Raw genomic sequence first — 16,416 nt, 5'->3', positions numbered from 1 at the left:
ATGATCCTAGACGTCTCGCTCCAGCCGAAGATCTAACTTCCCCTATCAGAAGAAACACAGACCTCTCTTGCCTCCAGAGAAATACCCCACAGCAAATAGCAGCCCCCCACATATAATGACGGTGAAATGAGAGGAAAGCACATACGTAGTATGAAAACAGTTTCAGCAAAATGAGGCCCGCTAAAGCTAGATAGCAGAGGATACAAAAGTGAACTGCGCGGTCAGCGAAAAACCCTTCAAAAAACCATCCTGAAATTACTTGAACTCATGTGCCAACTCATGGTACATGAAAAGCAATTTCAGCCCACTAGAGCAACCAGCAGCAGAGAATCACATATCTGCAGGCTGGACTAAAAACCAAATTAAGCAAAACACAAAACAGGAAAATCCAAACTTAGCTTGTCCAGAAGGTTCTAGGAGCAGGGAGCAGAGGTAACAAGACACACTGGATACATTGATAACCGGCGAGGAAATGCCAGCAAAGCCAGGTTAAATAGGAAACTCCCATATGCTGATGGAACAGGTGGAACCCAGAAACCCAGGAAAGACAAGTCACCCAGTACCATCAGTAACCACCAGAGGGAGCCCAAAAACAGAACTCACAACAGTACCCCCCCGTTGAGGAGGGGTCACCGAACCCTCACGAGAACCACCAGGGCGACCAGGATGAGCCCTATGAAAAGCGCGAACCAAATCATCAGCATGAACATCCGAGGCAACCACCCAAGAATTATCCTCCTGACCATAACCCTTCCACTTGACCAAATACTGGAGTTTCCGTCTGGAAACACGAGAATCCAAGATCTTCTCCACAACATACTCCAATTCTCCCTCCACCAGCACTGGAGCAGGAGGCTCAAGCGAAGGAACAACAGGTACCTCATACTTCCGCAACAATGACCGATGGAACACATTATGAATAGCAAACGATGCCGGGAGATCCAAACGAAACGACACAGGGTTAAGAATTTCCAAGATCCTATAGGGACCGATGAACCGAGGCTTGAACTTAGGAGAAGAGACCTTCATAGGAACAAAACGAGAAGACAACCACACCAAGTCACCAACAAGAAGTCGAGGACCCACGCGGCGACGGCGATTAGCAAACTGCTGAGCCTTCTGGGACAACTTCAAATTGTCCACCACATGACTCCAAATCCGATGCAACCTATCCACCACCTTGTCCACTCCAGGACAATCAGAAGGTTCCACCTGACCAGAGGAAAAACGAGGATGAAACCCCGAATTACAAAAGAAAGGAGAAACCAAGGTAGCAGAACTAGCCCGATTATTAAGGGCAAACTCGGCCAGCGGCAAAAAGGTAACCCAGTCATCCTGATCAGCAGAAACAAAACACCTTAAATAAGTTTCCAAGGTCTGATTAGTTCATTCAGTCTGGCCATTCGTCTGAGGATGGAATGCAGACGAAAAGGACAAATCAATGCCCATCTTAGCACAGAACGTCCGCCAAAATCTAGACACAAACTGGGATCCCCTGTCAGAAACGATGTTCTCAGGAATCCCATGCAAACGAACCACATTCTGAAAAAACAGAGGGACCAACTCAGAGGAGGAAGGCAACTTAGGCAAGGGTACCAGATGAACCATTTTAGAAGAGCGATCACACACAACCCAGATGACGGACATTTTTTGAGAGACAGGGAGATCCGAAATAAAGTCCATGGAAATGTGCGTCCAAGGCCTCTTCGGGATAGGCAAAGGTGACAACAATCCACTGGCCCGAGAACAGCAAGGCTTAGCCCGAGCGCAAACCTCACAAGACTGCACAAAAGAACGCACATCCCTCGACAAGGAAGGCCACCAAAAAGACCTGGCCACCAAGTCTCTAGTACCAAATATTCCAGGATGACCTGCCAACGCAGAAGAATGGACCTCGGAGATGACTCTACTGGTCCAATTATCCGGAACAAACAGTCTCTCAGGCGGAAAACGATCAGGTTTACCCGCCTGAAACTCCTGCAAAGCACGTCGCAAGTCTGGGGAGACAGCAGACAAAATCACCCCATCCCTAAGGATACCAGAGGGCTCAGAATTTCCAAGGGAGTCAGGCACAAAACTCCTAGAAAGAGCATCCGCCTTCACATTCTTTGAACCTGGCAGGTATGAAACCACAAAATTGAAACGAGAGAAAAACAGTGACCAACGAGCCTGTCTAGGATTCAGACGCCTGGCAGACTCAAGGTAAATCAAATTTTTGTGATCAGTCAAGACCACCACACGATGTCTAGCACCCTCTAGCCAATGACGCCACTCCTCAAATGCCCACTTCATGGCCAAAAGTTCCCGATTACCAACATCATAATTCCGCTCAGCCGGCGAAAACTTTCTAGAAAAAAACGCGCATGGCTTCATCACTGAGCCATCGGAGCTTCTCTGTGACAAAACCGCCCCCGCTCCAATCTCGGAAGCATCAACCTCAACCTGAAAAGGGAGCGAAACATCTGGCTGACGCAACACAGGAGCAGAAGAAAACCGGCGCTTAAGTTCCTGAAAGGCCTCCACAGCCGCAGGAGACCAATTAGCAACATCAGCACCCTTCTTAGTCAAATCCGTCAAAGGCTTAACAACACTAGAAAAATTAGTTATAAAACGACGATAGAAATTAGCAAAACCCAAGAACTTCTGTAGACTCTTAAGAGATGTAGGCTGCGTCCAGTCACAAATAGCCTGAACCTTGACGGGATCCATCTCAATAGTAGAAGGGGAAAAAATATACCCCAAGAAAGAAATCTTCTGGACTCCAAAGAGACACTTTGAGCCTTTTACAAACAAGGAATTGGCCCGCAGGACCTGAAACACCTTCCTGACCTGCTGAACATGAGACTCCCAGTCATCAGAAAAAAACAAAATATCATCCAAATACACAATCATAAATTTATCCAGATATTCACGGAAAATATCGTGCATAAAGGACTGGAAGACTGAAGGAGCATTAGAAAGTCCAAAAGGCATTACCAAATACTCAAAATGGCCCTCAGGCGTATTAAATGCGGTTTTCCACTCATCACCTTGCTTTATTCGTATAAGATTATACGCACCCCGAAGATCAATCTTAGTGAACCATTTAGCCCCCTTAATGCGAGCAAACAAATCAGTCAACAATGGCAAAGGATACTGATATTTTACGGTAATCTTATTCAAAAGACGATAATCTATACAAGGCCTCAAGGAACCATCTTTTTTGGCCACGAAAAAAAAACCTGCTCCCAAAGGGGACAAAGATGGACGGATATGTCCCTTTTCCAAGGACTCCTTAACATAATCCCGCATAGCAGTATGCTCTGGCACTGACAGATTGAACAAACGACCTTTAGGAAATTTACTGCCTGGAATTAAATTTATAGCACAATCGCAATCCCTGTGAGGAGGAAGCGAACTGAGCTTAGGCTCCTCAAAAACATCCCGATAGTCAGACAAAAATACAGGAACCTCAGAAGGAGTAGATGAAGCGATAGAAATCGGAGGTGCATCATCATGAACCCCCTGACAACCCCAGCTTAACACAGACATTGATTTCCAGTCAAGGACTGGATTATGAGTTTGTAACCATGGCAGACCAAGTACTAGAACATCATGCAAATTATACAGTACCAGGAAGCGAATCACCTCCTGATGAACGGGAGTCATACCCATGGTCACTTGTGTCCAGTACTGAGGTTTATTTATAGCCAAAGGTGTAGAGTCAATTCCCTTCAAAGGAATAGGGACTTCCAGAGGCTCCAGACTAAATCCACAGCGATTGGCAAATGACCAATCCATAAGACTCAGGGCAGCGCCTGAATCCACATAGGCATCGACGGAAATGGATGATAATGAACAAATCAGAGTCACAGACAGAATGAACTTAGACTGTAAAGTACTAATGGCAACAGACTTATCAACCTTTTTTGTGCGTTTAGAGCATGCTGATATAACATGAGCTGAATCACCACAATAAAAGCACAACCCTTTTTTCCGCCTATACTTTTGCCGTTCACTTCTGGACTGAATTCTATCACATTGCATTATCTCAGGTGACGGTTCAGACGACACCGCCAAATGATGCACAGGTTTGCGCTCCCGTAAACGCCGATCAATCTGAACAGCCATAGTCATAGACTCATTCAGACCAGCAGGCGCAGGGAACCCCACCATAACATCTTTAATGGCCTCAGAAAGGCCATCTCTAAACTTTGCAGCCAGAGCGCACTCATTCCACTGAGTAAGTACCGACCACTTCCGAAATTTTTGACAATAAATTTCTGCTTCATCTTGCCCCTGAGAGAGGGCCAACAAAGCTTTTTCAGCCTGAATCTCTTGGTTAGGTTCCTCATAGAGCAAACCCAATGCCAGAAAAAAACGCATCCGCATTAAGCAACGCAGGGTCCCCTGGTGCCAATGCAAATGCCCAATCCTGAGGGTCACCCCGCAGGAAAGATATAATTATCTTGACTTGCTGAGCAGGGTCTCCAGAGGAGCGAGATTTCAAAGAAAGAAACAACTTGCAATTGTTCCTAAAATTCAGAAAACGAGATCTATCTCCAGAAAAAAACTCTGGGACAGGAATTCTAGGTTCAGACATAGGAGCATGTACAACAAAATCCTGTATATCTTGAACCTTAGCGGCAAGATTATTCAGGCTGGAAGCCAAACTCTGGACGTCCATGATAAACAGCTGAGATCAGAGCCATTCAAAGATTAAGAGGAGGAGGAAGTAGCCAGGCTGCAATAAGGCTAGGCAGCAAACTCTGAGGGAAAGGGGAAGAAAATAAAAAAAAAAAACTTCCTCAGACTACTTATCCTCCTACTTCAGCCAATACAATTAACACTTTGTGGGCCGGTTATACTGTCATGATCCCAATGGCAGGGGATCACAAAAATGACAAGCACAGATACAAACAAGCTCTAGGGCGATGGAACCTGAGCTGACCGCGACCCTAAACCTAACAAACAAATAAAAGTAGCCGGGGAACGTGCCTACGATGATCCTAGACGTCTCGCTCCAGCCGAAGATCTAACTTCCCCTATCAGAAGAAACACAGACCTCTCTTGCCTCCAGAGAAATACCCCACAGCAAATAGCAGCCCCCCACATATAATGACGGTGAAATGAGAGGAAAGCACATACGTAGTATGAAAACAGTTTCAGCAAAATGAGGCCCGCTAAAGCTAGATAGCAGAGGATACAAAAGTGAACTGCGCGGTCAGCGAAAAACCCTTCAAAAAACCATCCTGAAATTACTTGAACTCATGTGCCAACTCATGGTACATGAAAAGCAATTTCAGCCCACTAGAGCAACCAGCAGCAGAGAATCACATATCTGCAGGCTGGACTAAAAACCAAATTAAGCAAAACACAAAACAGGAAAATCCAAACTTAGCTTGTCCAGAAGGTTCTAGGAGCAGGGAGCAGAGGTAACAAGACACACTGGATACATTGATAACCGGCGAGGAAATGCCAGCAAAGCCAGGTTAAATAGGAAACTCCCATATGCTGATGGAACAGGTGGAACCCAGAAACCCAGGAAAGACAAGTCACCCAGTACCATCAGTAACCACCAGAGGGAGCCCAAAAACAGAACTCACAACAGGAGCACCAGTATGGCGGCAACAGAGGGGGATAGCAACAGGAGAACCAGTATGGCAGCGACGGAGTGGGATAGCAACAGGAGAACCAGTATGGCGGCAACAGAGGGGGATAGCAACAGGAGCACCAGTATGGCGGCAACAGAGGGGGATAGCAACAGGAGAACCAGTATGGCAGCCACGGAGGGGGATAGCAACAGGAGCACCAGTATGGCAGTGACGGAGGGAGATAGCAACAGGAGCAACAATATGGTGGTGACAGAGGGGGATAGCAACAGGAGAACCAGTATGGCGGCAACAGAGGGGGATAGCAACAGGAGCACCAGTATGGCGGCGACGGAGGGGGATAGCAACAGGAGAACCAGTATGGCAGCGATGGAGTGGGATAGCAACAGGAGAACCAGTATGGCGGCAACCGAGGGGGATAGCAACAGGAGCACCAGTATGGCAGCGACGGAGGGAGATAGCAACAGGAGCACCAATATGGTGGTGACAGAGGGGGATAGCAACAGGAGAACCAGTATGGCAGCGACGGAGGGGGATAGCAACAGGAGCACCAGTATGGCAGCGACGGAGGGAGATAGCAACAGGAGCACCAATATGGTGGTGACAGAGGGGGAGAGCAACAGGAGAACCAGTATGGCGGCAACAGAGGGGGATAGCAACAGGAGCACCAGTATGGCAGCGACGGAGTGGGATAGCAACAGGAGAACCAGTATGGCAGCGACGGAGTGGGATAGCAACAGGAGAACCAGTATGGCGGCAACAGAGGGGGATAGCAACAGGAGCACCAGTATGGCGGCAACAGAGGGGGATAGCAACAGGAGAACCAGTATGGCAGCGACGGAGTGGGATAGCAACAGGAGAACCAGTATGGCGGCAACAGAGGTGGATAGCAACAGGAGCACCAGTATGGCGGCAACAGAGGGGGATAGCAACAGGAGAACCAGTATGGCAGCGACGGAGGGGGATAGCAACAGGAGCACCAGTATGGCAGCGATGGAGGGAGATAGCAACAGGAGCACCAATATGGTGGTGACAGAGGGGGATAGCAACAGGAGAACCAGTATGGCGGCAACAGAGGGGGATAGCAACAGGAGCACCAGTATGGCGGCGACGGAGGGGGATAGCAACAGGAGCACCAAAATGGTGGAAACGGAGGGGGATAGCAACAGGAGCACTAATATGGTGGTGACAGAGGGGGATAGCAACAGGAGAACCAGTATGGCGGCAACAGAGGGGGATAGCAACAGGAGCACCAAAATGGTGGAAACGGAGGGGGATAGCAACAGGAGCACCAGTATGGCGGCGACGGAGGGGGATAGCAACAGGAGCACCAATATGGCGGCGACGGAGGGGGATAGCAACAGGAGCACCAGTATGGCGGCGACGGAGGGGGATAGCAACAGGAGCACCAGTATGGCGGCGACGGAGGGGGATAGCAACAGGAGCACCAGTATGGCGGCGACGGAGGGGGATATCAACAGGAGCACCAATATGGCGGCGACGGAGGGGGATAGCAACAGGAGCACCAGTATGGCGGCGACGGAGGGGGATAGCAACAGGAGCACCAGTATGGCGGCGACGGAGGGGAATAGCAAAAGGAGCACCAATATGGCAGCAATGGAGGGGGATAGCAACAGGAGCACCAATATGGCAGCAATGGAGGGGGATAGCAACAGGAGCCCCAATATGGCGGCGACGGAGGGGGATAGCAACAGGAGCACCAGTATGGCGGCGATGGAGGGGATAGCAACAGGAGCACCAATATGGCGGCGACAGGGGGATAGCAACAGGAGCACCAATATGGCAGCAATGGAGGGGGATAGCAGCAGGAGCACCAATATGGCAGCAATGGAGGGGATAGCAACAGGAGTGCCGATACGATACGATACACTTTATTGATCCCATGGGAAATTATGGTATCACAGCAGCACGACTTAAATCATAAAAATCATAAAGGAATTACATAGTTGACATGACAGTTTGTTGACAGAAGAACATTATACATTAGAATAGGACATACACAACGAGTGAACTGGAATGTAGAGAGATAAGTAGACTTTCACCTTGGTGGTTTAACCCTAATGTTATTGTTGTACATCCCCATGGCAGTTGGCACAAACGATTTCCTATATTTTTCCTTCTTACACCTCAGAAGTATTAGCCGGTTACTGAAGGTGCTCTTCTGTCTCATGAATAGCTCATATAGTGGATGTGCATTATTGTTCATAATCGCCATACACTTTTTCAGAGTTCTACTCTCCACTACCTCCCCAAAAGAGTCCAGATTGCAGCCCACAGCAGAACTTGCCTTCTTAATAATCTTATTCAGCTTATTAGCATCAGAGGCCCGCACACTACTACCCCAGCACGTGATTGCAAAAAAGATGGCACTTGCCACTACAGATTGGTAGAACATTTCTAACATTTTGCTACACACACTAAAAGACCTCAGTTTCCTTAGGAAATACAGTCTGCTCATCCCCTTCTTGTAGACAAACTCTGAGTGGCATCTCCAGTCCAGTTTGCTATCCAAATGGACCCCCAAATATTTGTAACTCTCCACCTGCTCGACCTCCTGACCAGCAATAGTGATCGGTAAGCATTCCAACTTTATCCTGCTATAGTTGGCCACCAACTCCTTGGTTTTCTTAACATTTAGCTGCAGATAGTTACCATTGCACCAATCCACGAAATTCGACACCACCCTTCTATATTCCTCATCCCCCTGATCTCCCCTAATGCATCCCACAACCACAGAGTCATCCGAAAATTTTTGAAGGTGGCAAAGTTCAGATTTATACTGAAAGTCTGAAGTACACAGTGTGAATAGAAAGGGCGCAAGCACCGTTCCCTGGGGGGCACCTACACTGCTTAGTAATCTGCTTGACACCACTGCTCCCATCTGTACAAACTGTGGCCGATCTGATAGGTAGTCAGTTATCCAATTTCTCATCCCCTCCTCAACCTTCATATCAGTCATCTTTTTGTGTAGTAAAAGTGGCTGCAGGGAGTTAAATGCACTCGAGAAATCGAAGAACATCGCTCGCACCGTGGTTCCATCAGTCTCCAGAAATGAATGTACCCTATGTAACAGAGAAAGAATAGCATCATCCACCCCCAATCTATGTCGGTAGGCAAACTGAAGGGGATCGATAAAAGCATTGACCCTCGGTCTTAAGTGAGCAAGCACTAATCTTTCCAAGGCCTTCATAGCGTGAGATGTTAAGGCTACAGGACGATAGTCATTTAGGGTTGCAGGAGAAGAAGTCTTGGGTACCGGCACCAGACAGGAAGTTTTCCATAACACAGGTACCCTCTGTGTTTGTAGACTTCCATTAAATAGGCGTGTAAAGACAGTACACAGCTGGTCTGCACAAACTTTAAGGACACGTGAGCTGAGTCCATCAGGTCCTGCAGCTTTATGGCGGAGGGGGATAGCAACAGGAGCACCAAAGTGGTGGCAACAGAGGGGGATAGCAACAAGAGCACCAGTATGGCGGCAACAGAGGGGGATAGCAACAGGAGCACAAATATGGCGGCAACAGAGAGGGATAGCAACAGGAGCACCAATATTGCGGCGACGGAGGGGGATAGCAACAGGAGCACCAATATGGCGGCGACGGGGGGGATAGCAACAGGAGCACCAATATGGCAGCAGTGGAGGGGGATAGCAACAGGAGCCCCAATATGGTGGCGACGGAGGGGGATAGCAACAGGAGCACCAAAGTGGTGGCAACAGAGGGGGATAGCAACAAGAGCACCAGTATGGAGGCAACAGAGGGGGATAGCAACAGGAGCACAAATATGGCGGCAACAGAGGGGGATAGCAACAGGAGCACCAATATTGCGGCGACGGAGGGGGATAGCAACAAGAGCACCAAAATGGTGGAAAAGGAGGGGGATAGCAACAGGAGCACGAGTATGGCGGCGATGGAGGGGGATAGCAGCAGGAGCACAAATATGGCAGAAACAGAGGGGGATAGCAACAGGAGCACCAAAATGGTGGAAACAGAGGGAGATAGCAACAGGAGCACCAGTATGGCGGCGATGGAGGGGGATAGCAGCAGGAGCCCCAATATGGCGGAAACTGAGGGGGATAGCAACAGGAGCACCAATATGGCGGAAACGGAGGGGGATAGCAACAGGAGCCCAGCTGCCATGGCCAACCATCGCCACCCTACAAATCTGATCATTGATGGGAGCTGATAGACATCCAAACAGATGCCCCATTCAAATTCTGCTGTCAGATACCAACAGCGGGATTTAAATGGTTAAACAGCTGCAATTGGTCCTTTTTTCACTCGCTGTAACACCGCCGCACCCGCTGTGTACAGTGCAGGCTCATCTCCTGAGCTCGCTCCACACATCTGAACTCGCACTAAAGCGCAATAGTACATCATGGGGCGGCAAGGAGCTAAACAATAACACAGACAATGACACAGAGGAGGGTTACTTTAAGCAACTTTATAACATATACAGGACTTACATTTGGCTCTGTATTATTCTCCCTCTTCCTACAGTGGACTCGGCTTGTCAGCTCTTGTGAGACTCCATCACATGTTGGGAGTTGTTGTTTCGCTGGAGAGCTGCAGGTTGGAGCTCACTCCATTATCTATATATATAATTGTGTAAGGGTTTTTCCGTCTGTCTGTCCTGGAAATCCCGCGTCTCTGATTGGTCGAAGCCGCCAGGCCTCGACCAATCAGCGACGGGCACAGCATGGCGACGATGATGTCATAAAGGTTGCCTCGACCAATCAGCGACGGGCACAGTCTGCCGCGAATTCGCCTCGACCAATCAGCAACGGGCACAGTATCGACGTAGATGTCATAATGGTTGCCATGGCGACGATGATGTCATAAAGGTTGCCTCGACCAATCAGCGACGGGCACAGTCTGCCGCGAATTCTGGAATCATCATTGTCCGTATACTACGGCGACATACATATTCTAGAATACCCGATGCGTTAGAATCGGGCCACAATCTAGTCTACTATATAATTGTCTAAGGGTTCCGTCTTTCTGTCTTTCTTTCTTTCTGTCACGGATATTCATTGGTCGCGGCCTCTGTCTGTCATGGAAATCCAAGTCGCTGATTGGTCGTGGCAAACGCCCACGACTGTTGTGAATTCTGTGGCAGAGTTCACTCCTGTGGTCACAAGTGGTACTTCGGCTGATTCTCTCTGGGAGCTTCCGTTTGTGGACGAAAGTGGTACTGCGGCTTCTGAGTTTCCTCCCTCAGGTGATCTGGTGAGGTCGTTAGGTGCTTCTCTACTTAACTCCACCTAATGCTTTGATCCATGCTTCCTGTCAATGTTCCAGTGTTGGACTTGTTTTTCCCTGGATCATTCCTGTGGCCTGCTGCTCTGCATAGCTAAGTTCTTCTTTGCTATTTGTTTGCTATTTTTTCTGTCCAGCTTGTCTAATTGTTTTGCTGGAAGCTCTGGGACGCAAAGGGTGTACCTCCGTGCCGTTAGTTCGGTACGGAGGGTCTTTTTGCCCCCTTTGCGTGGTTTTCTTTAGGGTTTTGTGTAGACCGCAAAGTTATCTTTCCTATCCTTGCTCTGTTAAGAAAGTCGGGCCTCACTTTGCTGAATCTATTTCATCCCTACGTTTGTCTTTTCATCTTAACTCACAGTCATTATATGTGGGGGGCTGCCTTTTCCTTTGGGGTATTTCTCTGAGGCAAGGTAGGCTTATTTTTCTATCTTCAGGCTAGTTAGTTTCTCAGGCTGTGCCGAGTTGCATAGGCAGAGTTAGGCGCAATCCACGGCTGCCTCTAGTGTTGTTTGGAGAGGATTAGGGATTGCGGTCTGCAGAGTTCCCACGTCTCAGAGCTCGTTCTATTATTTTGGGTTATTGTCAGATCACTGTATGTGCTCTGACCGCTATGTCCATTGTGATACTGAATTGCCTATCACAACAGTACAGGAAGCCAAAAGTGCTAATGATCCTCAATAGAGGGAAAAAAGAAGTTCTGAGACCATTTTTTTTTTTTGCACTGTGTTTTGCCTTTTTTTTCCCCTAGACATTTGGGTGGTTCAGGACACAGGTGTAGCAATGGACATTAAAGGTCTGTCTTCATGTGTGGATCAGCTCTGTTATGGCTGGCAATCAGGCAACACAGCGTGCAGTAATCAGCGCACATACAGAGATCTGGCAATAACCAAAAACAATAGGACGAGCTCTGAGACGTGGAATCTCTGTAGACTGCAGTACCTGATCTATCCTCACACAACTATAAGCAGCAGTGGATTGCGCCTAACAACTACCTATGCAACTCGGCACTGCCTGAGGAGCTGACTAGCCTGAAGATAGAAATACAAGCCTGACTTACCTCAGAGAAATACCCCAAAGGAATAGGCAGCCCCCCACATATAATGACTGTTAGCAAGATGAAAAGACAAACGTAGGAATGAAATAGATTCAGCAAAGTGAGGCCCGATATTCTAGACAGAGCGAGGATAGCAAAGAGAACTATGCAGTCTACCAAAAACCCTAAAACGAAAACCACGCAAAGGGGCAAAAAGACCCACCGTGCCGAACTAACAGCACGGCGGTGCACCCCTCTGCTTCTCAGAGCTTCCAGCAAAAGACAATAGCAAGCTGGACAGAAAAAAACAGAAAACAAACTAGAAGCACTTATCTAGCAGAGCAGCAGGCCCAAGGAAAGATGCAGTAGCTCAGATCCAACACTGGAACATTGACAAGGAGCAAGGAAGACAGACTCAGGTGGAGCTAAATAGCAAGGCAGCCAACGAGCTCACCAAAACACCTGAGGGAGGAAGCCCAGAGACTGCAATACCACTTGTGACCACAGAAATGAACTCAGCCACAGAATTCACAACAGTACCCCCCCCTTGAGGAGGGGTCACCGAACCCTCACCAGAACCCCCAGGCCGACCAGGATGAGCCACATGAAAGGCACGAACAAGATCTGGGGCATGGACATCAGAGGCAAAAACCCAGGAATTATCTTCCTGAGCATAACCCTTCCATTTGACCAGATACTGGAGTTTCCGTCTAGAGACACGAGAATCCAAAATCTTCTCCACAATATACTCCAATTCCCCCTCCACCAAAACAGGGGCAGGAGGCTCCACAGATGGAACCATAGGTGCCACGTATCTCCTCAACAACGACCTATGGAATACATTATGTATGGAAAAGGAGTCTGGGAGGGTCAGACGAAAAGACACCGGATTGAGAATCTCAGAAATCCTATACGGACCAATAAAACGAGGTTTAAATTTAGGAGAGGAAACCTTCATAGGAATATGACGAGAAGATAACCAAACCAAATCCCCAACACGAAGTCGGGGTCCCACACGGCGTCTGCGATTAGCGAAAAGCTGAGCCTTCTCCTGGGACAAGGTCAAATTGTCCACTACCTGAGTCCAGATCTGCTGCAACCTGTCCACCACAGAATCCACACCAGGACAGTCCGAAGACTCAACCTGTCCTGAAGAGAAACGAGGATGGAACCCAGAATTGCAGAAAAATGGAGAGACCAAGGTAGCCGAGCTGGCCCGATTATTAAGGGCGAACTCAGCCAACGGCAAAAATGACACCCAATCATCCTGGTCAGCGGAAACAAAACATCTCAGATATGTTTCCAAGGTCTGATTGGTTCGTTCGGTCTGGCCATTAGTCTGAGGATGGAAGGCCGAGGAGAAAGATAGGTCAATGCCCATCCTACCACAAAAGGCTCGCCAGAACCTCGAGACAAACTGGGAACCTCTGTCAGAAACAATATTCTCAGGAATGCCATGTAAACGAACCACATGCTGGAAGAACAAAGGCACCAAATCAGAGGAGGAAGGCAATTTAACCAAGGGCACCAGATGGACCATTTTAGAAAAGCGATCACAGACCACCCAAATGACCGACATTTTTTGAGAAACGGGAAGGTCAGAAATGAAATCCATCGAAATATGTGTCCAAGGCCTCTTCAGGACCGGCAAGGGCAAAAGCAACCCACTGGCACGTGAACAGCAGGGCTTAGCCCTAGCACAAATTCCACAGGACTGCACAAAAGCACGCACATCCCGTGACAGAGATGGCCACCAGAAAGATCTAGCAACCAACTCCCTGGTACCAAAGATTCCTGGATGACCGGCCAGCACCGAACAATGAAGTTCAGAGATAACTTTACTAGTCCACCTATCAGGGACGAACAGTTTCTCGGCCGGACAACGATCAGGTTTATTAGCCTGAAATTTCTGCAACACTCTCCGCAAATCAGGGGAGATGGCAGACACAATGACTCCTTCCTTGAGGATACTCGCCGGCTCAGATAACCCCGGAGAGTCGGGCACAAAACTCCTAGACAGAGCATCCGCCTTCACATTTTTAGAGCCCGGAAGGTATGAAATCACAAAATCAAAACGAGCAAAAAATAACGACCAACGGGCCTGTCTAGGATTCAAGCGCTTGGCAGACTCGAGATAAGTCAAGTTCTTATGATCAGTCAATACCACCACGCGATGCTTAGCACCCTCAAGCCAATGACGCCACTCCTCGAATGCCCACTTCATGGCCAGCAACTCTCGGTTGCCCACATCATAATTACGCTCAGCAGCAGAAAATTTCCTGGAAAAGAAAGCACATGGTTTGAACACTGAGCAACCAGAACCTCTCTGTGACAAAACCGCCCCTGCACCAATCTCAGAAGCATCAACCTCGACCTGGAACGGAAGAGAAACATCAGGTTGACACAACACAGGGGCACAGCAAAAACGACGCTTCAACTCCTGAAAAGCTTCCACGGCAGCAGAAGACCAATTAACCAAATCAGCACCCTTCTTGGTCAAATCGGTCAATGGTCTGGCAATGCTAGAAAAATTACAGATGAAGCGGCGATAAAAATTAGCAAAGCCCAGGAATTTCTGCAGACTTTTTAGAGATGTCGGCTGAGTCCAATCCTGGATGGCCTGAACCTTAACCGGATCCATCTCGATAGTAGAAGGGGAAAAGATGAACCCCAAAAATGAAACTTTCTGCACACCGAAGAGACACTTTGATCCCTTCACGAACAAGGAATTAGCACGCAGTACCTGGAAAACCATTCTGACTTGCTTCACATGAGACTCCCAATCATCTGAGAAGATCAAAATGTCATCCAAGTAAACAATCAAGAATTTATCCAGATACTCACGGAAAATGTCATGCATAAAAGACTGAAAAACAGATGGAGCATTGGCAAGTCCGAACGGCATCACCAGATACTCAAAATGACCCTCGGGCGTATTAAATGCCGTTTTCCATTCATCTCCCTGCCTGATTCTCACCAGATTATACGCACCACGAAGATCAATCTTAGTAAACCAACTAGCCCCCTTAATCCGAGCAAACAAGTCAGAAATCAATGGCAAGGGATACTGAAACTTAACAGTGATCTTATTAAGAAGGCGGTAATCAATACACGGTCTTAGCGAACCATCCTTCTTGGCTACAAAAAAGAACCCTGCTCCCAATGGTGACGACGATGGGCGAATATGTCCCTTCTCCAGGGACTCCTTCACATAACTGCGCATAGCGGTGTGTTCAGGTACGGACAAATTAAATAAACGACCCTTAGGGAATTTACTACCAGGAATCAAATCGATAGCACAATCACAATTCCTATGCGGAGGTAGGGCATCAGACTTGGACTCTTCAAATACATCCTGAAAGTCCGACAAGAACTCTGGGATGTCAGAAGGAATGGATGACGAAATAGACAAAAATGGAACATCACCATGTACTCCCTGACAACCCCAGCTGGTCACCGACATAGAGTTCCAATCCAATACTGGATTATGGGTTTGTAGCCATGGCAACCCCAACACGACCACATCATGCAAATTATGCAGTACCAGAAAGCGAATAACTTCCTGATGTGCAGGAGCCATGCACATGGTCAGCTGGGCCCAGTACTGAGGCTTATTCTTGGCCAAAGGTGTAGCATCAATTCCTCTCAACGGAATAGGACACCGCAAAGGCTCCAAGAAAAATCCACAACGTTTAGCATAATCCAAATCCATCAGATTCAGGGCAGCGCCTGAATCCACAAACGCCATGACAGAATACGATGACAAAGAGCACATTAAGGTAATGGACAAAAGGAATTTGGACTGTACAGTACCAATAACGGCAGAGCTATCGAACCGCCTAGTGCGTTTAGGACAATTAGAAATAGCATGAGTAGAATCACCACAATAGAAACACAGTCTGTTCAGACGTCTGTGTTCTTGCCGTTCTACTTTAGTCATAGTCCTGTCGCACTGCATAGGCTCAGGTTTACTCTCAGGCAGTACCGCCAGATGGTGCACAGATTTACGCTCGCGCAAGCGACGACCGATCTGAATGGCCAAGGACATAGACTCATTCAAACCAGCAGGCATAGGAAATCCCACCATTACATCCTTAAGAGCTTCAGAGAGACCCTTTCTGAACAAAGCCGCTAGTGCAGATTCATTCCACAGAGTGAGTACTGACCATTTCCTAAATTTCTGACAATATACTTCTACATCATCCTGACCCTGGCATAAAGCCAGCAGATTTTTCTCAGCCTGATCCACTGAATTAGGCTCATCGTAAAGCAATCCGAGCGCCAGGAAAAATGCATCAACATTACTCAATGCAGAATCTCCTGGTGCAAGAGAAAACGCCCAGTCCTGTGGGTCGCCGCGCAAAAAAGAAATAATAATCAAAACCTGTTGAATAGGATTACCAGAAGAATGAGGTTTCAAGGCCAAAAATAGCTTACAATTATTTCTGAAGCTCAGGAACTTAGTTCTGTCACCAAAAAAACAAATCAGGAATCGGAATTCTTGGTTCTAGCA

The 16,416-nt window shown here is 47.9% G+C and overlaps 1 protein-coding gene across 1 annotated transcript; it reads left to right on the top strand.

The window, feature by feature from the left end:
* The first annotated feature begins 5,600 nt into the window (after nucleotides 1-5,600).
* LOC138643456 (uncharacterized) lies at nucleotides 5,601-7,490 on the top strand. Its single transcript, XM_069732361.1, has one exon. It carries the CDS (start codon nucleotides 5,601-5,603, stop codon nucleotides 7,488-7,490), a length of 1,890 nt encoding a protein of 629 aa, XP_069588462.1.
* The last annotated feature ends 8,926 nt before the right edge of the window (nucleotides 7,491-16,416 follow it).

This window comes from Ranitomeya imitator, chromosome 6, assembly GCF_032444005.1.
Source record: "Ranitomeya imitator isolate aRanImi1 chromosome 6, aRanImi1.pri, whole genome shotgun sequence".
Classification (NCBI taxonomy): domain Eukaryota; kingdom Metazoa; phylum Chordata; class Amphibia; order Anura; family Dendrobatidae; genus Ranitomeya; species Ranitomeya imitator.
This window is presented reverse-complemented; position numbering and strand designations above follow the sequence as displayed.